The sequence below is a fragment of the Chelonoidis abingdonii genome, chromosome 9 (assembly GCF_003597395.2).
Source record: "Chelonoidis abingdonii isolate Lonesome George chromosome 9, CheloAbing_2.0, whole genome shotgun sequence".
In the NCBI taxonomy this organism is placed as follows: domain Eukaryota; kingdom Metazoa; phylum Chordata; order Testudines; family Testudinidae; genus Chelonoidis; species Chelonoidis abingdonii.
The window spans coordinates 83691463-83713285 of NC_133777.1; the positions used below are offsets into that span (position 1 = coordinate 83691463).

Genomic DNA, 21823 nt, shown 5'->3' on the forward strand with positions numbered 1-21823 from the left:
TCTGCAGCAACAAAAGAATCCACTTTCCTCAAAGCAACTGAGAGATGATGATGTGCTAACAGGCCTTCTCTGGCCTCAGGCAAAACAAGGAGCAGTCTGACCCCGTCTCCTAACATCAGAAGTTAGTCCAAACACTCCAGGTTCAGCAAGTTGCAAAATACGTTCTTATAAGGGGCTGAAGTTTTAACTAGGCAACGATACAAACATGGACTCTTGTGATACAGAGTCAGCAGAACTCCTGCCTCTAAATTCTTCAAAGTCCTCTTTGGGGGTGTCAAGGGAGAGAGTTAACAGGAGACTTGTATTAGGTTTCCAATCTTTTTAAGCCTGCTGTCCTCAGGCACAAGTCAGATATTTGGTAAATCTAAGGGGAGGCCACAAGATAATCAGCGCCTGTCAAAACAGGGCAGGAAGACTGGTCACCAAAACTCTTGTTTCTTTCCTTAGAGGATGGTTCACAACCAGTCAGCCAGATAACAATGAAGGGACAGTGTAATGTTTAGAGATAGGAACCATCCAGCCCCAAACAAGCCACAGAAGGAAGACAACTTGTTCTGAATGGGCAATATTCATTGTAAGGGTCTCGCACCATTCCCGCCTGGCCCATTTAACTGCTCCGTTATCAGCGAATGCCATGTGCAGCCTGATGCAAAATCTGATTAAAGTCTCTTACCATAACATAATGGCGCTGCATTTCTGTCTTTTCGTTGGCAAGCTTATCATACTCCACTTTAAGACTAAGAGGATAAAACAGAATAAATATATATTTAAGATCCCGCAGTGATGAAGTGAAAAGTCAAGCGGGGGGGGGGGGGGGCCGAAGAGAAGAGACACCATCTTGAGTAATACTTCTTAGAAACATGCCACTCGAGATCCCTAGGTTTTTGTTTGTTTTTTTAATAGCTCCAGAAATTTACCCCTTAATACTCCCAGGATTCTGCTCAATCAATGGCAGGCTAGCAGAAGTCTTGCAAGCTAGTAAGATGGGAAATTTCAGCGGAACAAAGGAGTAATAATTTGGGGGGGGGGGCGTTCTTGGAATGGACCAAGGGGGGAACCCCTAGTGACAAATAAAAGGTTCCAGCCAGCAGGGATTTGGAGGGGTTACTAGAGCTTTTCCGATGAGCCCAGGAGGCAGAGGGTTAAAAACTGGGGCAGTTCCGAAATGACAAACAGGGAGGAACAAAAGGAGCCTGGGCTGGCGATTGATGCTAGTCAACACAGAGTCATAAATTGTTCTTCTAAAGACATTTTAATACATGCTCTAGTGTGCACTTAAAATCTGTCATTAAACATTTAACCTTTGTTAAGCAGGGGAGGGAGACAGGCAGACAAGGGAGAGTTACCTGTGATACTGGGCTTGCAAAAACTGGAATTCATCCTTAATCCTATCGCAGGATTCAGCCACCGTGAATTTGAAGCCCGGCTGGCCAGGCTGGTGGGGCGCCTATGGGGAACAGGAGAGAACAAGCCGTTTACAGACGGGGAGAAGATGCCTGGCCCCCCAGTCCCTGCCCAACACCCCTCCCCCAAACAAACAGGCTCCAACAGGGCTCTGAGATCCCCCCTGCCTGGATGGCAGAGGGGTCGGGGCGGGAGAGCTCCTGCCTTCCCCAGGCTCGTCTGTCTGGAGACGCGGAGCCGGGGGCTCGCTCCGGGCTCACAAGCACCACGGCGCCGCACGGCCAGCCTGACCCCCCGCGAAGCTCGCGCGTGGGGGAGGGAAACGCCCGGGGGCAGCGAGGACTCACCGGGTGCCTGCCTTGGGGGTACATCGCAGGAGTTCACCGGCCACCACGTCACCCCCCAGCGGCCCCAAGCGCCGTCTGCTCTCCGGCGAGCCCGGGCCGCGGCTCGGCCGCCAAGCTGCCCCGGAGGGACCAAAACTGGAACAAAGGAAGCAGCGAAGTCCCGGGCGGGGCGGGCTCGGGGCGCCTAGCAGGCGGGCAGGCTGGCGGGTCCCGGGCGCAGGAGCCGGGCTCCCCTCGGGCGAACGACGCACATGGCGGGGGGCGCGGGGCAGCGGCCGCTCCTGGGCATCCTGCTCGCCGGCCCCTCCCTGCTTCCCACGGGGGTCTGCGGGCTCCGGCCCCCGACCGCGGAGGGGCGCCCCAGGCACCGCCGCTCTCCGGCGCGCTCCGCACGATCCGGCCCCGCTGCTCGCCGCCGAGAAAACCCCCAATCCCGCTGGGCGAGGGGGGGCCAAGCCAGGCCACTTCCCGGGCTCCGCGCGCGGGCGGGCGCTCCGCCAGCCGCTCGGCTCTGCTGCGACTCCCTCCCGGGCGTCAGCTCAGCGCCTCGCCGCCCATAACTCCGCAGCCGGCGGCTGCTGCTGGCTGCTGCTGCTGCTGCTGGCGCGGCTCCGCTTCCCAGGAGGATCCTCGCCGGCTCCGACCGCGGGCGGCCGGCGGCGGTTCACGCCGCGGGGACCCCCGGCCGCCGGGAGCCGGAGCGCCGCGAACACATGCTCCGGAGGAGACGGCGGCGGCTGCTACTGGATCCCCCGCTGGCTCGCTGGCTCGCTCGCTCGCGCGCCCCGGACCCCCGGCTGGGCCGCCCCACAGCCTCCGCAGCAGAGCACGAGGGGCCGAGGCCGCGCGCGAGAGCGCTCCACGGCGCGAGGAAGGGTAACAAAAACGAGCCCAGCGGTCCCCGGGCCGGACCAATGGCAGCGCGGGAGCCCACGTGGGGTGGGGCGGCTCGGCCGGCGAATGGGCGCCGGCAGCGGGAACGTCACAAATGCCATCTTGTGTCGGCAAGGCGCCCTGGCACTGCCCGCGCCGCCCGCTCCTGGGGGCTGTGGCGGGCCGGGCGCGGGGCTCGCTAGGGGGCGCCACCCCGCGCCTGCACCCGGGGCCCTGGAGCTCAGAACTGGGGCAACAACTCGGACCCGAATAACGAGCAAGGGTCGGGGGCAAGAGCCTTTTGCTTATCTGGTCTGGGCAATTCGCTCTGCATCTAGAAAGCCGCCCCCTGTCCACCGAGCAAATCCTGTATCCAGCCCCGGGAACGCAAACCATCGCTCTTGGCAGCCGATCTGCCTCCAGCACAAACTCCTCACCTGCAAAGCAGCAGCCCGGGGATGGATTTTGCTTTGCAAGGGGTTTGCTACTCCCATTAGTTAATGATCGGGGAGGGGGGAACTCCCCAACTCCACAGCTCTAGCTTATGAGTTCTCGGTGTCTGATCCCGCTTGTGAACGAGAACCTTCCCCATGGCCTGCTAAACTCCTGTCTACGGAGGCTAATTAGATACTATAAAGCAAACAGAAGCGCTCGGTCACTTTCACGTTTTCACGTCTTAAGATTTAATACTGATAAAATAATCGGGACAAGAATAAGAAGAAGGGGAAAGGCCATTCCTCCTCACCACCAGCGCCTCGAAAGGCTGCTGGGGAATCACAGACTGGCTTTCCTTCCTTCCTCCACCCTAAAGAACAAGAGAAGCAAACATCTCCTTTGATGTGCCCTACTCCGGGAGGAGGCTGAGAAAGTCTGCCTGGTGCTCATCCAAAGGGGAACGGCCCTTGCTACAGCTCTCACTACCTGTTTCCCCTCGTATTCCTCCCCGTGGCTCCTTTCAAGTCTGAGCCCCTTTAATGAAGAACACGGGTAATGTCATTAAAGTTACGCACCGGCCCGAACTGATTTGAACATCACTGGGTTTACAGGCCATACAAAGCTGTGTTTATTGTAACTGCTGGGGGGGGGGGGGGGGGACTGAGCCTTTAAATCAAACAAGAGACCAGCAGCAAAGAGTCCACTGCAAAGGTTTTATCTGCAGCAGCCTTTAAACGCTCGGTGTTTGCAAACTCTGCTTTCTAGCATCTCTCCCTTCCAAGGCCTATTAGGTTAGCAAAACAGAGCGCCTACCAATGCAAAGCGGGGATTGCCTCCCCCCCGGAGATTGTTCCGGCGTCCCCCAAAGGCTACAGGGACAACGTCAATAAAGTCCGCTTGGCTGATGGGAACACGCCTGAAAACAGGCGAGGAGGCATTTGCGGGTCTGGCCAGCCCCCGGGAGCGCTTGTTACTGGCTGCGCCCAGCTCTCCCCGCCGCAAGGCCCAGAGGTGGGAATCCATGAACACAGCCCTCGGGGCTCTGGTCAGTTTCCCAGCCCATCCTGCCCGGGGTGCTGGGCCCTGGCTCCCCCGAGGAATACCGCCCCCCCCCCCGTGGGGCCGGCTGCGGGCCAACCCCCCCCGCTATTCTTGCTAGGGATCACCCCACAGCCGGGGCAAGCTCCACCAGCAGCACCCCGGCCCGGCCCTTTCCACGCGCGGAACAGGGCGTTCGGCTAAGGCCCCGCAGCCCAGCAGAGAAACACGCGGGGCGAGGTCCTGCCCACGCGAGAATGAGCCGGGGGGGAATCCTGCACCTGCTCTGGAGAGGAAAGGGTGCAAGCCAGGCAGGGCTCAGAGCAGCCCCCGGCCTGCACGGCTAGTCCCCATTGCTCAGCCCGCCCCTGCACCCAGGGCCGGGCTCGGGGCTCCGTAGATGCACCCTCAGCTCCCCACCAGGACAGCAGCTATTAGCACAAAATGGCTCCTCGCGCCCCACGTCACAGGCACAACCCGCCCTGCCTTCGCCCCACGTGGGGCCCGCACCGTGCCACCACCCCCTTTCTTCAAAAAGCAACCTTCCATCAAAAAGATCCATCCGACCAATCGGCGAGGGGCAGAGCAGGCTGCCTTTTGTCCATTGGCGGAGGCTCCCCGGACTGCCACTCCAGCGCCGGCCTTGTCAGTCAAAGCCACGCGGGTGCCCAGCGCTGACAAACGCTGCCGCTTCTCAGCCTCCCGCTTGCAAATACTGCTTGGAATGGCTGCTTAATTAGCTTTGAATGGCTTTTCCTTCCAGCTCAAACAATCTGTCACTACCATGCGGGGAAAAGGAGCCATGCATAAAAAAGTAAGCAGAGGCTAAATATCAATTTGATTTTGTGTATCAAAGGAATATTTTATTTTTCTCCCTAGTAATGAAACATCAATTTAAATAATAAAAGGGGAAAGCACAAAAAGAAAAGTCCCGCACATCCATGAAACAGCCCCCCGCCCCCCCAAACACGTCTCCCCTGCAACATCTGGGGGGGTGTAGGGCTAGGGTGACCGGACAGCGAGTGGGGCGGGGGGATAATAGGAGCCTATATAGGAAAAAGACCCCAAAATCAGGACTGTCCTTATAAAATTGGGACATCTGGTCACCCTATTTAGGGATCTGGTTGAAAGGGGGGGGAGGGAGAGAGCCCGACGCTGGGGGAGGGGGTTGTTGGCCTGTGGTTACAGAGTCCGAGCGGACCTGGTTGCTATTTCCCAGCCCCAGAAAGGAGGGAGGAGAAGACCAGCCCCCGGGTGCAGGTTTTTCGCCGCCAAGGTGCACTTCGGGGCTAGCACCGCAGGAGCTGGGGCCCTGGCGTTTGCACGGCGGAAGCGGGCTCGTCCTTCCTAGGCTGTAGGAGAACCGTGAACCCCAGTGACCAGGGGAGCCCCCTTCCTCCCCGCCGCCGGACTGCAGCCCTTCAGCGTGGGGGTCAGACCCAGAGCAGGAGCAGAGCCCTGGCTGCAAACACAGCCCGGCTGGGGCAGGCCCCGCACACGGCGGGGAACATGCATCGACCGGACAATGGGTTCCCAAAGTCCAAACCTCTCGGCCTGCCCCTCTCATTGGCTGCCTCGCCACTGTTTATGTTACGAGACTTGTCAGGGTCATTTGCTACTGGAGCGCGGACTTTCCATTGGCCGCTCCATGGAGCACCTTGGAGTCCGCCCCACGTGGGAGCGGAGTTCCTGGCACACACAAAATCATCAACCCAGTCACCGAAGCGGGAAGGAAAGTCCGGGCTGGAGTCCCGAGCCCGGGAGCTGGAGCAGCAGCAGCCTTGCAAGGCAGCCACCTGCCGCCTGTGCTTTATCTCCCGCCGCCTCCTCTCGAGGTTGTCGCTCTAACTTCTCTCAAGCTCAGGATTTGCACCTAGGGTGACCAGATGTCCCTGTTTTCTAGGGACAGGCCTGATATTTGGGGCTTTGTCTTATATAGGTGCCTATTACCCCCCCCCCCCACTCCCATCCTGATTTTTCACACTTGCTGTCTGGTCACCCTATCTGCAGCCAAGCCCAGGACAAGGAAGTCAGGAGCTCTGACTGCCCTGGCATCCTGGGTGGGTTTGGCTGGAAAGATTTGTATTGGGGACTGGTGTCAGCATCACAAGCACATACCACCTTGAGCTTAAAAGGAGCAACTTCATTGGCTGGTAGCAGTAGTAGGGTGTTACCCTTTAGGGGAGGAGCCAGCAGAGAGGAGCATGGAACCTACTTTGCCAGCATTGCACAGGAACTCTGAAAATCAGTGCACTTTCCTTTTATTGAGGTACCTCACTTTAGGTTTGAAAATACTGGCCTCAAACTCTTTGTGCCTCAGTTTCTCCATCCCAAAATAAGGCGATTTGCCCTCGCTAACAGATAGCGAGACAAGCACTTTGAGATCCTCATCAGGAAATTGCTATGGAAGGGCCAGGCATCGTGAATTATGTATTGAGATCATTATTGCAGGGATTGTTTATGCCTCTGCTAAGTCTGGCATTGTGCACTCTGCAGTTTGTGTGCTGTGCACTACTCCGCATCCGAACTGGGACTGCATTTCGCTCGTGCTTATCGGCCTTATTGTCAGAACCAGACGACATTCCAATTGAAGTCAATAGGTGCTCAGCACCTCTGAACAATCAGCTCCATCATGCATGGTCTAGTGCTGTAAACATTGTGCACATCAGGAGATCATGAAGGGACTACTCATCCAGGCAAAGCTGTATTGGTGTTTGGAGGACTGTGCCCATATGCTCCAATCCTGTAGTTTGACAGATGCAGGCAGATCCTTTCAGATAAAACACGTTATGTAAATTGTTATAAAATTAAAAAAAATATGAACCTCGGCCCAGTGACTAGTGCGGTTGGTACTCACCTTTCCAGTACGTTAATTTTGCATCTATAGCAGTTTGTGGCACCTATTTAGGCAAGAAACTTGATACAAATCCTGGGCTTGGATTCATTACATTTGTACCAAGGAGAGAACATTACTGCACTGGAATGATACCCAAGGGCCTGATCCTACCAAGGAGTTACTCCAATGCATTTGCTTACTCCCGCTTCTTGTCTCTTTGAAGCAAGTATATGTATAGTAACTGCTTCCAGGCTTGGGCCCTAAGACAGTAGTAAACCAGGTTTGCCAGTGCTTCCACTTACGTTACTCCACACTCATAAACCAAAGCAGGCGGTCAATACTACCTCAAGATATTAGTGAATCAAGGTGGGTGAGGAACTGTCTTTTATTGGAGCAACTTTGGTTGGTGACAGGGACTCTGTGGAAGCTCAAAAGCTTGTCTCTCTCACCACCAGAAGTTGGTCCCAATAAAAGATAGTTCCTCACCCACCTTGTCATTCTAATATCCTGGGACCAACACGGCTACCACAACCCTAATCAACAATCGTACGGTATTAGAATAGTGTCTGATCAATGCTAGGTGGGAATATTACCAAGCAAAGATGGCAAGAGTTGAAACCCATCCCCAGCAGTGACATATTTTGTCGTTGGCAATGCAGGAGTACTGGGGGCTATCCTGAAGTGTTCAGATCGGCCCTGAGGAAAAACTACCCTTAGCCACATTCAACATTCCCCAGCCTTCTGCAAAAGATGCTGACCAAGAACAGCTTGCTTCAGAAAGCTGGAGAAGGTTCCCTGCTGCCTGGCAAAGGAAGTAATGATTTATGATAAATCCCCAAATAATTGCCCTTTGTCCTCAGTGCTTGCTTTGGGTTTGCACGTTTGTTAATTTTTCACTAATAGGAAAGGTTAATTGATCTTACAGCAGGCAGGCTCACGGTAGTGCTGTATGTGCAGCTACTCCGGAAAGGTCCCTTTGTTTTGCTGAACTCAGTGGGACTGATTAGCCAGTGTGTTTCAGTCCTCTGGGCTTGGCCCAGCAGAGTCAGTGAGAGCCTGCTGAACAGCCACGCTTCCCACTGACTTTGGCTGGAGTTGGGAGCATCCTCTATCTTGCTGAAAATAGGTGAAATAGAGAAAATGATTGTGCTTTCACAGAGCCTGATTCTGCTCTGACTGAAGAGAGTTTGATTTTTGGTATTGACACGGGTGGGAGTAAGATCAGGCTCTTCGCTGAGAATCAAACATCCAGAAGCTAAGGCTGTTTGAAGTAGGAAGAACTAGCTTACTAAAGGAAGGCCTGGATCCCACAAACAGTTATGCGTGTAGCAGTGGAACCGTGGGAGCAGATAGGGGCTTGCAGGATCAGGGCCTAAAGTGCAATAATTTTATAATTTGTATTACTGTCTCCTGGACCAGGACGCCATTGTGCAGGGTGCTCTGCGAGCACAGAACCAAAGGATAGGCTCTGCCCCCAAAGAGGTAACACGCTAAGTAACTTTTCCTGTCTCCCTGTCCTAGCATCAGATCATATATAGTACTGGGACATCAGGTCACTTTCATATAGGTGCATAAGGCCCTGATCTTGCACAGTGGACCCGTTGACTTTCGTAGGGCTCAGTGTAGCTGTAAGGTCCACTTGCCTGGGTTGTCTTATGGGATTGGGGCCTAAATGTGGATTTAGATGGATGATTTTAGGAACTCAGGATTGAAAGTTTTGGCCTTAATCTCTCTGTGCTTCAGTAAACCAATCTGTAAAACAAGGATGTTATTTCCCAGCTCCTAAGGATATCGGGAGGCATAACTGATTGAAGAGCTAGTCTTTTTAGGAAAAGGAAAAGCATTCTCCCTCCCCCACCTTTTTAGGGTGAGAAACAAGATGTTTTTGCACTGAAAGTTATCGCTGGCTCAACACATTACACAAACCATTCCATGGTATTTACATAGCAATTCTGATTTTTATTTAATGATTTCCCTAAAATTATTACAATTTTCATCACTTTCTCATTTCATCTTAGCTCCAGTCCTGTTGAGATGCGGTAAAGTGACCAAGAATGTCCGTTGCTAATTGATACTTAGCACACCGGTGCCATACTGAAATAGCAGATTTTTGATTGTAGGTTATTAAAATTTACCTGGTTCAAAAAAAGCCATTGGAGAGGGAAGGAAGTGTTCTGGATCACATGGATTTAAAAGTCTATTTAAATGGATGCTTTCACATCCTCATTATACATCGGGCTTTCCCCCTACCTTTTTCCCGGTAAGTTATTTTTCTTTTTCTACGTAGTGTTTTCATGTGACCAGACAGAAAGTTAGCATGAAAAGAAAATCTCACATTTTTAACTGAATGTGTTGTGTGTGTTAGATGGCAGCTTTCAAAACAATAACAATAAAAATAACAGTTTTAACTTTCACTTTTTCTGCCTAAAGGCGCCTCAACGTTCTCTCCTGTGACATGGATTCTGGGAGGGAACCCTACACTCAGAAAATAAGAGGATGATAATGTGTATTGTACTGTCAACTTGTTTCTAGTTTCTTCTGGGCTATGAGACTCCTTCCAGTTCATATTAGTAGTAACATACTGTTTCCCTTAAGCCTGAAAGCTCCTGGGTTATTGCAAAGTCAAGCTCTGAGGGTTGCAATATGAAACAAACGTGATCAGCCCACATAATGTGAACAAGCGTGACTGGAGCATGGGAAGTTGCATCTTCTGTTCTTAAGTCTACACAAACAGTGCTGAACCCGGAGAAGAGTAAGGCATCTGAAAGCCCCCCCCCCACCCTTTTGTGACAGTGTGTAAACACTCCTGACACTGAAGGAAAAAACAAAACCAGAAATAAAATAACCCTAACTAGCTCTCTGCAGAGCGCACTGTTACTGGAGGATTCTGAGAGGTTTTCCTTTGGTTGAGTCAAGCAAGAGGTAGCAGATGTCGGCCAGGATGAGGTTCTGAAGATACTCAGGGAACTGACAAAGGTAAGAATGGCATCTGAAGGCCAAGGCAGAGTGCAAAGAGAGGTTCAAAGGGTATCCAAGGGGAGTGCTTACGAAAGAGCAAGGCTTGCCGGGCACATAAGTAGGTGAAGATTCTGTTCCAGCTGGATGTTAATCTCAGTAGAGAGGGTGAACAGGTAGGATGTGGCACAGGGTCTACATGTCTGAAATAAAATTCAGCCTTTAAATAGCTGAAGCCCATGGCATGCCAAGACTCAGAGTTTGACTCCCACCTGGTCAAGGGGATGTTGTTACACTTTTCCATAGACAGAGAAGAACCAGCCCAAATGGCTTATTTTGGATTAAATAAACTGCAGACGCACAATGAAGAGCAAACGTGAAGTCTCCATGGGACGGCAAAGCATGCGCCAGATCGGTCACAAAATGGCAGCCAGAAAGATGCTGTAGTAATAATGGAAAGGCACAGCGCTTGGAAAACAACGGCATGACAGTTACAACCTCCACACACCACCGATGTCGGTGTCGGGAGATGGAGATACGGGGGGGGGGGGCGGGAAGGTGGGGTCACCCCGTGTTTTTTAGTCTCTGGAGAACTGTGTCCATACAAGGAGAGGGCATGTGATGGTCTGCCTGTGATTTTGCATAATTGCTGGTCTGGTGCTTGACACTCAACCGTGTTCCAAATTCGGATTGAAGCACATTGTGAAAGCTGGGGCGGGAGGGGTGTTTGCTCAGTTCCCATCTAGCCTGTACCTACAACCGGTGCACCAGAGAGAGCTTTACAGCACTCAGGAAGGAACAAAGACAGAAAAAATGATGGTCTGAATGTGAGGGCCAGGATCACAGGAGTAACTGCAGAAGAAAAGCACCTAACCAATTGCCTGCACTCATGCAACCTTCAGGAGTGAGTCACTTCAATCAAGGAAAAGCCAGCATGTTCCAGTCATACAATGGCTTAATGTTAAACCAGAAAAGCAAGCTATGTTCTACCTGACTCTTCCAGGCACGTGGGGGAAGGAGCTGGGTGCAGACAATGGGTAAGAACTGTTATTTATGCCCCATATTGGCCCCTCCCCTGCTCTCCAGGGATCCTTTGCCCTGCACAAGTCTTGTCTACACATACAACACCGCTGTAGCGCTTAGTGAAGACGCTACCTGCTCCAACAGGAGAGCTTCCCCATCAGCATAGGAACTCCACCTCCCTGAGAGGCAGGAACTATGTGGACGGGAGAAGCTGTCTACACCATGAGTTTGGTCGGTATAACTGCGGGGTAGTTATACACCCACATAAGTCTGTAATGTAGACTAAGCCTTTGATTACTCTCAAACAAGTGGGCTGAGACTCAGAGCCATCCACAGCTGCTGTGCACCCGCATCCTCTCCTATTACTTCAGTTCTCTGAAGCAACAATGTGCAGATTTGTATTTAGGATTTTTGCAGGGGCCACTGGGCAGACTGAATAAGGGTCAAGGCAAGACTCGGTGCGCTGTTCTTGTGACAAAATAACCCTTTGAGATAGAGAGCATGAGCAGTTTTTCCCATTGGCAAACGGCCTTTGCATCATGAAAACATTTGGTGGCGACAGGAGTGCAGTAGCTGCTCCGGCTGGTGCTTTCACCCAACGGTACACCAACCACCACCACCTTGTAGGCAAGACACCTACTCAACTCTGGATCCTTCACAAAGCCCTGCTGAAATAGTTCCCACAGGTGGTTGAATCTTGGCAACAGGACATTTCAAATTCATCACTGGTGTGGAAGGAAAGCCGTGGTCACTACAGTTTTGTAAGGCTTCCGAAGGAGAGTTTGGAAAGTCCCCCCCCAAAGAATGGAGAACCCAAAGTTTCAGGGCCAGATCCTCAGCTCGTACACCTCAACGTAGCTCCATGCGGGCCCTGCTGGAGCCATGCTGAATTACACCAGCTGAGGGGCTGGCCCAGATGCTACACTTCTGGTGTACACCTGATACTCCACTGGCTGTACTGCCCAGTTCCTGGCTTACTCTAGCACCGTGTTGAAAGTTTTGTTATTTTGTTATATGTACTCACCTTCAGAGTCGTGTTTATTCTCGTCATCCCTAAATAAGCCAGGTAAGAGTCAAACCCCAGCTCCATCAGATCCAGTTGATTTGCTTGTTAGGATGCAGCCAAGAGAGGCTGGGAAATGGTTTAATAGATCCTTAGATGCCAAGGCCAAAAGGAACCATTGTGATCATCTAGTCTGACCTCCTACGTAACACAGGCCAGAGACCCACCTAGGGTGACCAGATGTCCCGATTTTATCAGGACTGTACCGATATTTACTAGTTTGTCCCGATATCTTACACTTCGGTGCACAGGCGCAGGGGGCTCGTGCCCTCCACTCAGCCCTGGCCCCTCCCCCTCCCTGCCCCATTGGATCCTTCCCCAAATCTCTGCCCTGGCCCCACCTCTTCCCCAAGCATGCCGCATTCCTCCTCCTCCCACCTCCCCCCCAGGTTTGCAGGAATCAGTTGTATGGCGGCACAAGTGCTGGAGGGAGGGGAGAGAAGCAGGATGTGGCAGCCCGCTCAGGGGAGGCGGAGGTGAGCTGATGCTGTGGGGGGCGGGGAGCTGCCAGTGGGTGCTCAGCCCCCACCAATTTTTCCTATGCTCCAGTGGTGACCCCCCTCCCCTGCCCATGTCCCGATATTTCATATCTCTCATCTGGTCACCCGAGACATGCCCCACACTAATTCATAGAGCAGAGTTTTTAGAGAAACATCCCATCTTAATTTAAAAATCGTCAGTGATGGAGAATTCACCACGGTCCTTGGTAAGTTGTTCCAGTCGTTAATTACGCTCATTGTTAAAAGCCGTATAGAAGTCTCAATACATAAATATCTATTATAATAGATATACATACACACAGACAAGATGGGTGAGATAATATCTTCCCTGCTGAGCTCAAAAGCTTCTCTCTTTCACCAACAGAAGTTGGTCCAATAAAAGATATTACCTCACCAACCTCGTCTCTCCACTATCCTGGGACAAACACCGCAACAACACTGCAAACAATGCACCAGCGGGTACATCCACTAATCTGAGTCAAGTTACTGAGTCAGTTCTGTTCCCCATCTCATTTCCTGACCTGCTTTAATAGGTTAGCTCACCAAACATAAAAGCCCCGTTCATTGTATGCAACTGTGTGCACACAGCCACCACATAAGGTAGCTTTATCGTTGACAAGTAATTCCCAGCCCCAGTCAATAGTGCGTGTTTACATTAAAGGTGACACTATCTGCCCTTCCCATAGGGCAAGACCCTGCCTGCCAAATTTCCTTTAGCTTTCAAGTTTATCTAAACAAGGATTTCAGAGCTGGAAAGGCAGGGGAAAGCATACTAATGAGGGACAATGGAGGAGAGCTAGGAAAGCTATCAATCAAAGCAAGTTTATTTTGCTTTGTTTTGAAGTTGAATTTTATGAGCTCTTGGTGGTAAAGCTTTACAGGCCTCACAGCAGCGAAAGTACAATCCTGTAGGTTCTTCATGCACTGAAATCCCAGGGGAGCTCAGCAGAAGCCCTGCATGCAGGACTGGGCCCAGTCTTTTCTTCTGTGTTTGCTTTATTGGCACTGTGAAAATTTAAGAACAAGCCTCAAAAAACAAAAGCACTCCAGGCAGCTTGCTCTATAAATCTGGGGTTTTCTATGCAGAGTGAACAGGCCCCTTTAGAGCTTAATGATAATAAAAGAGAAACAATCCAGCTAATATTTTCCCATTTCCCTACCTACTAATAATGCCCGACTCTTATGTAGCACTTTAGTAATAACACCTTAGATTGCTGACTTAGCAGGAAGAATCCTATACTGCTTTATGGACCGCAGTTCTGATTCAGCAAGGAACTTGTGCCTGTGCCTCACTTAAAATGCAGTGAGATTTACCTGAGTAAAGTTAGCCCCAGGCATAAGGATCTTGCTGAATCCGGGCCTATAGCTGCAGCACTTGCCCATTGCAGGAATGCAGCCAACTCTGGGGTAGAACATGGCAGCCATTCTTCACAAGTAACACTATACAACCATTTTCAACAGGGGAGGTGAACATCATCTGCCAAAACTACAGGGCTTACCCTGAACTGCAAGACATCAGGGAACATGGAGAGCAATTACAGCTGAAAACCAGGAAAGCATCCCAAACAAATCTGTTATAATTGTAAGTTAGAAGAATAACACCAGTAATACCATTAACAGCTTCAAAAGCCATTTGCAACATAATGTCTATAATTAGACAACATACAGCAAAGACTGAGCTGAGCTATTCACTCTGAAACAAACTGCAGGTGATTCTTGGCCGTCCGAAGAGCAGCCAAGTCATGTCCCTAGAGAAGTGCTCAGGTTGAATGTCTGGCCATGTTTACACACTGTGCATGAGCTAATGGAATGTAGCTCAAACAGTTGTTACTCCAGAACCACACACAAACATTTGGCAAAAGGTTCACTGCAGCTATAAATGAGATCCAGGAGAGTGAACAAAATCTAACATTTCACGGTCAACAGTTTGAAAACAAGACAATGATGCTCCAACGCATGGGTCCCATATAGATCTGTCCCAATTCAGAGTCTAGCAGAAGTAAATCAATTTCAGACAGCATCTGAGTCACAGCGTACCATACTACTGAGATTTTCCGGTGCAACTTCCCTCTTCACTTTTAGGGAATGCTGAAGTCTCCGATTGGGACTGAAAAATAAATCTAGTGCATCCAAATTCCAGATGCAGCGTTGCAGGATATGAGCACCAATGAACCTGATCTCCTTTTGGAGTCTAGCAAGATTTTCTCTTTCTCAGCACTCTAAGCGCTGCAGCAACAACAACCAAATACATTTATGAGAAAGCTTTGTCCAGGAAGTGTTGCTTTTTGGACTTCAGGTGTAGTCATGATATTTGAACTCACACGTGTACTGTAATGCCTCTCAGCTGAGGATTTCCAAGCACTTACCAACAATTCAGCCTCACAATATGGCTGTGAGGGAGGAGATGTATTTATTACACCTGGCATTTCATAGATGCGTAAAATGAGGTGGGGTTTAAAGAGCTTGTTCAGAATCCCCATGTGAGTCAATGGCAGAGGATGGGGCCAAAATCCAGGAATCTTGGCTCCTGGTACTCGACTCGCCGTGAAGTTTCATTTGAACTTCCTCGGCACAATTCCATTTGTCCTTCGCTGTATCTTTTAACAGTTCCCAGATCTCTATATTTAAAGATATCCAGTGTGCACTGTCATGCACAGTGGAAGGCCCACTGTTTAATGTCATGGGTATCGGAGAAAGGGGCACAGGACCGAACGCTGAGAGCACAGACAGGTGAGTCAAGAGATTAGATTCTGTTCCTGGACAAGTCACTTAGCCCAATCTTTTCAAGAGCAGCCCCTTATCTTTAGGTCCCAACTTGGGACACCCGAAAAGACAAGTCTCACCTGCCCATTGTGTCCAGGGGGGATAACAATATCCCCCTGTCTCCCACAGTGCTGGGATGGAAGCTGGTTTTGTTAGTGTTGTATGGTGCCTAGAGATCTGCAGATGGGAGGCACCAGGTGAAAAGCCCAAGTATTTTCAATGGCCCGGTGGATGGGGAGGGGCTGCTGCATACATACATTGGAAACTGATTGCTATGCCATGTCTTGCACATGCTGGGTTTTTGTTGCAGTTGTTGTTTTAGAAAAACAATGTAGAATTCTCAAATGTACAAACAGTTTTGATGCAGTTGATTGAAAACAATCCAGCAGTCACCTCCTACAGTGCATGAAACTAGCGTTTTGTTTTTAAACAGGGTCTGGGGATATCTTGTCAGTACATGACTCACTTCAGCCCCTTGAGAACTTTTGTAAGAGCAAACCTCTTTCCTGCAGCTGGCTAGGGATGGGACGTGTGGAGGCTTTGAATCTTCTCTGGGGGCATTGTAAGCCTAGAGAGTTGTCTGGTGAGAGCAAGGCTTTAATGGGAGAAGTATCCATTGGAAGGCCCACGATGTGTACGCAGGGCATGAGGTAAGCTGCTATTCTCAGCTGCAAGGTAAAGATCCATGGAGACAGAGATGGCCCTCCGTAGTGTCACTATGCTGCTGTTCCCAGGCCTTTCCACCACTCTCAGGGCACAGATCCCAAGCCTTATTTTCTCAGCTGTTTAGCATGTTGCGTACACACCTGTTGGCTTTACATGCCTCTCTGAGCTTGGAGTCATGTGCTCCATAGGCAGCAGGCAGTTTTCAGTTTGGCTGCAGCATCAGGGTAAAAGAGGATGCCACTGTTCCCCACCCAGGAGCATGCATGCTCCTTGGCAGATTGGACACTTTTGTGGGTAAGGTCTAGAATTTATCAGGGAGGAGTATCTTGGACTTCAATTCAAGCAAAACAAGCTACTAAGGTGGGCTTTCAAAAGAGCAGTGGGTACAAAGGGCTCTGAGGAGCTAGGCTTAAAGCCATCCTGAGCCCAACCATGTTTATCCTTCAAGATGCTGGACTTCCCTTGAGCTGAAAAACTAACCTCCTTAAACTGAGAGAACCTTCTGCAGTCTCCCCCAACAACTAGAGAGAAAGGAAGAAAAGAAAATTGGCAGGAGCTGGCGCTCCAAACACCCCAGTGCTCCTAACTTTGATGGCACACAGAGCTAGATTTCCTTTGTTTCTGGCAGAAGTGGAATTCACTACATTTGAAATTCCCACATGCTTAAGGCAATGGCAGTAATGGCAGTATACTATACACAGCAAGAAACTGCATTCAGGAAGAAAGCTGCATCCAGAGAGATGAGGAGGAATTAGCGTGGACGCGCATGCAAAATGGACACCATGGAATGAGAGAGTTCTCTTAAAGAGAGAGGAAGAATCGCCTCTCTCCTAGTATTTCAGGGGACAGTGGGTTTCCTTTCCTTTAAAAAACTTCACCCCCTAGGGAAGTGCCAGAGGGAGAAGGGCTGGTGCAAGGAATGGAAGTTCTAGGGTCTGATTCTTATTTATACAAAGGCCCCTTTACACCACTGCATCACCAAGGGGCCTGAAAGCTGGAGTAAATCACATTCATACCTGTTTTAAGGCCCTTTGACGCTGCCAAATAAAGAGGCTTTCTGCTGTATCTTTACTAAGCACCCACTCTTCCTCAGTCCCTCAAGTGCTCCTTCGGGCAGGTTTCGTTGCACAGCCACTCATGAAGGTCACTCGGTTGTGGCTGGGATCTTGCTGATAGAAAAACACATTGGGCTGGGCCCCGACAGTCTTTACGCCAGCACATCAGACAAGGTGAAGGCAGTGGGAGTTTGATTGTAAAAGGACTAGGTCACTGGGCGATGCCAACCACAAACATTGCATGGCAAATTCGTCTTCAACTCTGAGAATAGCTCAGGCTGATTAACCATGCCATAGCAACTTCCTCTGGCACTCCAGTTTGGGAGGCTGTTCTGTATGCATATGATGTCTTAAAGAAAATGATTGTGGCATGGAAGGTTTAAGAGGTCTGTTCACCACACACATCATACTTGTATTACCAGACTTTTCAATACATATATTTACTGGGCACTTATTATAGAATTACAGAGCAGATTTCGCTTTTTTTTAATGCTAGCTTCCTATTCATATAATAGGTCAAAGTGACCTTGAAGAAGCCATAATGTCCATCAAATTGCGCACAAGTTAGCGATAGGAGAGTTTACACACTTCTGCTAAGGATTCCCTTCCCCACCCCCCGGTTTTGTCTTTTTAAATTGCCATGGAACAGAAAGCTGAATTTTATAGGTATGAATTTTCTAAGTACCAGGCAAAGAAATTATACCTTTTAAAACACGTGTTAAGTGAAAATCTGTCACTTCTACCTGCATTTTATTGGCAATTAGAGTTATTTTATCTAGGGCCAGATCATGCCCTACATGAGAAAGAGCTTACAGAGGGGACTAGGAATCCTGTAAGGGTTTGCACTTTAATGTATGAACATTTTTCTGCATTGACCTCAATCTCTGCTTTAAATAGCAAGGGCTTTAAAAGCTTAAGGCAAAGATACGTTTTGACTCAATCACACCCCCAAACAGCAGCGAGTACCTGAAGGAGTGCTGCTGGCACTAACTGCATCTCTCCACCCTGGCGCCATCTTTACTCCTGCCATGGCATTACTGCAGCTTTGTTCGGCTGTGCATAATAATGTGTATCACGTGGGATCCCAAAGGAAGTCTTTAGTGGATCATGCTCTTCTGCTGACTTTTCTTAGTCTTATGCTTCAATGTCCAGAATATTTTATTTGTATCACGTAAGCTACATATCTTTATATATGTATATTACAACCTCAGGTCATACACTATTCACCATGCTTGTATATTACAATCCCGTTCCTCTACCATTTGGCTATCTCCATTTTAAGCTCCTCGGGGTAAGGCTTGTCTACTGGGAAACAGTTAGCATGGCCCAGTGGACAGAAAACTAGACTGGGACTCAGGAGACCTGGTTCTAGTCTTGGTTCTGGCCCTGCTCTGCTGGGTGACCTTGGGCAAGTCACTTCGCCATCTGTGGGTATGACTACACAGCAGATGTTAAATTTAATGTGGCTGTGAAGTCACGGCTCCAGCACTGGGAGAGCTGTGCCAGCACTGTAATAAAATTACCTTTGCGAGGGGAATAGCTACCAGCTGAGCGAAGAAAGTTTCAACGCTGTAAGTGGCAACGTAGACATGGCCTGTGCCTCAGTTTCCCCATCTGAGAAATGGGGATTTTGTGAGGTGCTGTTGATGAAAAGCACTATACAAGAGCTAGATATTATAACGGTAGCTCTGTTTGTTCCCCAGCATAACGGGGCCAATAGGTTGGTCATTACCGCATGTAAGTAGGGTGCATAGAGAAAACAGTGCATTAGCCAGACATATCTAACAGGAGGTATCATGGTGTACTGCTGACTTGGTTAGTTTATCATTCTGATAAAAGATAATAAACAATCTTTGTATGGCAATCCGTTAGCATGCTGGTTCTCTCTGTTCAGGGTACATAGACTGGAGCTTTGTAGAGCTGCTTAGATACATTATATAGATCCTCCCTGCACCACCCAAGTACTAACTGGGAGTAAATTATTTGGAAACCTACTATTTCACCAGAACAGCCATTCAAGTAGCCTAATACACACATTAGAGTCTATTTGCACTTAAAAGAAGTGGGAGGTATTAAATCAGCCTCTGGCCAGATTGTCATTGTATAAACAAGAGCTGTTAAGTCCTACTTGATAGCAGCGATAGCAAGAGAAAAGAAAACAACCCTACAGTATCATGACCAGCCTGACACAACAGGTTTTAGGTTGGGCGGGGGCGGGGGGGGGAGAGAGCCAGAGTTCATGACTGTCTGGGCTGGTATTTGGTTATGTTGCACCAGGGACTTTCCGTATCAGTCAGTCAATCTCTCTCTGCAAAGATGAACTGATGAGGCTGCTTTGCTGCCTGAATTCAGAGATACTTTCAGATCCATTTAATAGTCATTTAAAATACCTTTGACCAGGGTTGAGAATGCAGAGTAGGGGAGGAGACAACACTAGCTTTTCTCTTCATGGGACCCAGATTTGACTGCCTGGCTCCACTCACAGAGGGAAAGGGTTTGAAGGCCTCAGTCTTGTCTGTGAAAGACATGTGCCCACCAATAAAGCCCAGCAGATCATGTGGCCAAATGATCTGGCTGTTCAGGAGAGGCCTGGGCTGCTGGGTTCCTGAGTTAGCGACCTAGCACTGCTAACTCCCCGCTCCAGCAAAGCATTCCTGGCCCAGGCACTGAATCCCCACCACTCCTATGCACATAAGTGAGATTCCCTGTATTCTCTGATTGGGTTTTAAAGTCAGGCTGCATCTGCCCTACTTGCACAGGAACACAGAAGTATTTGAAGCTGGGATCCCGGATTGTTTATAATAGAATCTCAGGGTTGAAAGGTCCCTCAGGAGGTCGTCTAGTTCGACCCCCTGCTCCAAGCAGGACCAATCCCCAGACAGATTTTTCACCCTAGACCCTTAAATGGCCCCCTCAAGAATTGAACTCACAACCATGGGTTTAGCAGGCCAATGCTCAAACCACCGAGCTATCCCTCCCCCATAAAGCCTTTAAGGCTCACAGGGTAGGTGGCACTCGAAGCGACACCACTACCACCAGTGCAACAGGTTTTACACTGGTGGAGTTACACCAGAATAACAGCCAGTCACTGCTGTCGATAAGGCCACTGTCAGGGTTCTACAGCAGGGAGCATAAAAAACACCGATGATCTGATTCTTCCCTTGCTTGGGCCCTGTCTTTGGGGTTGGTTCTGTTGGAAAGCAGATGGAGGCTCCGCCATGATTATCTGAACTCTCCCTCTCTGCCTACAGACCTTCAGGCCAGGATGGAAGGATTACTGTGACTTGTTAGGAGAGGATAGGACAGGGCCTTAGCTACAGTGAAATCACACAGGGTTTAGGGTTGGGCGGGGCTGTGTGTGCATACAAAAGCTTGTCTTTTCACTCCTCTAATTCAGCTATAGCTGTGTGAAGGGCTGGTTCCATTAAATCAACTTAGAGCAGCTGCAGGGCTGCACTAGCGTGTGGCGGCTGCAAACAGCCCCCAGGGGCCTACATTGCAGCCAGATCTCACTGTCATGCAGGGGCATCCAGGCTAAGTGTCTTTCCCCAAGAGCCCTGACATCGCCTTACACCCAAAGACCCCCCTGAAGCTGGCTATTGCTGGGACTAAGCCCAGGCTGTGCTGATGGTTCAGTGCAAAGCAGCTGCACCGCATGGGTTAATAAATCCACCTTACAGAATATCGCTCACCGGCATCTGGCACAGCGTGATGGCCCCCGGCCAGCCCTGCATTGGGAATCCACGGGAATAACAACGGAGCGGCTCAGGCTGTGTGGGGCAGTGCTCTGCTGTTGTGAAGGTTGGTGCTAAGGATAAAGAATACTGGCTTGCTCCCCACCTCCGGCCCCCAGATGGTATTTCTAGCAGCCATAGTCTGCTCACTCCGGTGCAAGCCCCTGTGTTAATGAAACGTATGAGTCATGGAGAGCATAAGAAACTGTTTTCAGTTGACTTCACTCACCGCTTTCTTTCCTCATATTCATCTCTTCCAGCAGCCCACTTGTCTTCCCTTTGGAGCCGTGCCCACCATGACTCTCCCTTGATAGGGCCCAATCTCCAACAGGCTCAAGTATTCAGCACCATGATTGCTTCTGAGCTTGCCCACTTACTTTGTCAAGCACGCACAAGTTGTTCTCTGTGGCTAATCAAATGTCAAAACCACCTACCCCTGTGATTTGGAGAGCTTTGAAACAGGAAGACAGTTACCACTGACACAGGCGAGCAGCACACAATCATCTGGGTTTACGACTGCAGAGCTGGTGTTAGTAATATTTCAGTATTGGTTGCAGCCCCACAAGTATTTGTCCCATAACAACTATTTTGCGGTCTCTTTTTATAGGAATAATGACTGTTCAAATCCCTGGCAGGGAGGCCGTTGCTTTTCCACAGCCAAGGCTCTCTCTCTTCTCAGGCATTTGTGGATTCTCTCTCTGCTGCTGATGAACACTAGAGGGCATTGCAAAATGTTTGTGGGGGAGGGGATCACTGACTGCTCCAATAAGACAAGGGTTATTTTTGCTGTGCCACTAATCAGTGACTTTAAAAGTAAACGTGTGAAGAGTCTGCACCTGGAATTCTGCACCTGGTGCCAAGCTGGCTGGAAGGAGTAGGAAAGCCCCTCTCAGGCAGCTAGCACTGCTGGAAATTCCACTCGGAAAGGTTAAACAAAGGGGTGGGATTCCCCGAGAAATCCGGATGCCAGAACTGTAGTGTGGAGACAAGGCCTGAGGGTAGAGGAGGTAGTATGAACTGTCAGTCAGTTACTGGGTAGTTTTTCATCCTTCCCTCCTTATGCAGGAACAAACAGTTCAAGGCGCCAATCCTCCAGCTGGGCAGAAGGTGGAACTGAAGTGAGCATAGCTG

The 21823-nt window shown here is 49.9% G+C and overlaps 1 protein-coding gene and 1 long non-coding RNA gene across 10 annotated transcripts in view; one reads left to right on the top strand and one right to left on the bottom strand.

Moving 5' to 3' along the window:
• TLE3 (TLE family member 3, transcriptional corepressor) overlaps positions 1-2027 on the bottom strand; it is a 48086-nt gene extending 46059 nt beyond the window's left edge. For 4 of the 9 annotated variants that reach the window (XM_032764300.2, XM_032764298.2, XM_032764299.2 and 1 more), the window contains exons 1-3: positions 1752-1983; positions 1347-1447; positions 674-737 (exon numbers count right to left, since the gene is read on the bottom strand). In XM_032764300.2, the coding sequence (XP_032620191.1) occupies positions 674-737; positions 1347-1447; positions 1752-1775 (189 nt within the window). In that variant the 5' untranslated portion in view covers positions 1776-1983. Of the gene's footprint in view, positions 1-673; positions 738-1346; positions 1448-1751 lie in introns of all 9 variants that reach the window. The other 5 variants (XM_032764296.2, XM_032764294.2, XM_032764297.2 and 2 more) reach the window with 4 other exon arrangements.
• Positions 2028-4673: 2646 nt separating this feature from the next.
• LOC116815737 (uncharacterized) lies at positions 4674-16565 on the top strand. Its single transcript, XR_004371556.2, has 3 exons — positions 4674-4911; positions 8952-9193; positions 15671-16565. It is a non-coding gene; the product is annotated as an uncharacterized LOC116815737 (long non-coding RNA).
• Positions 16566-21823: the final 5258 nt, after the last annotated feature.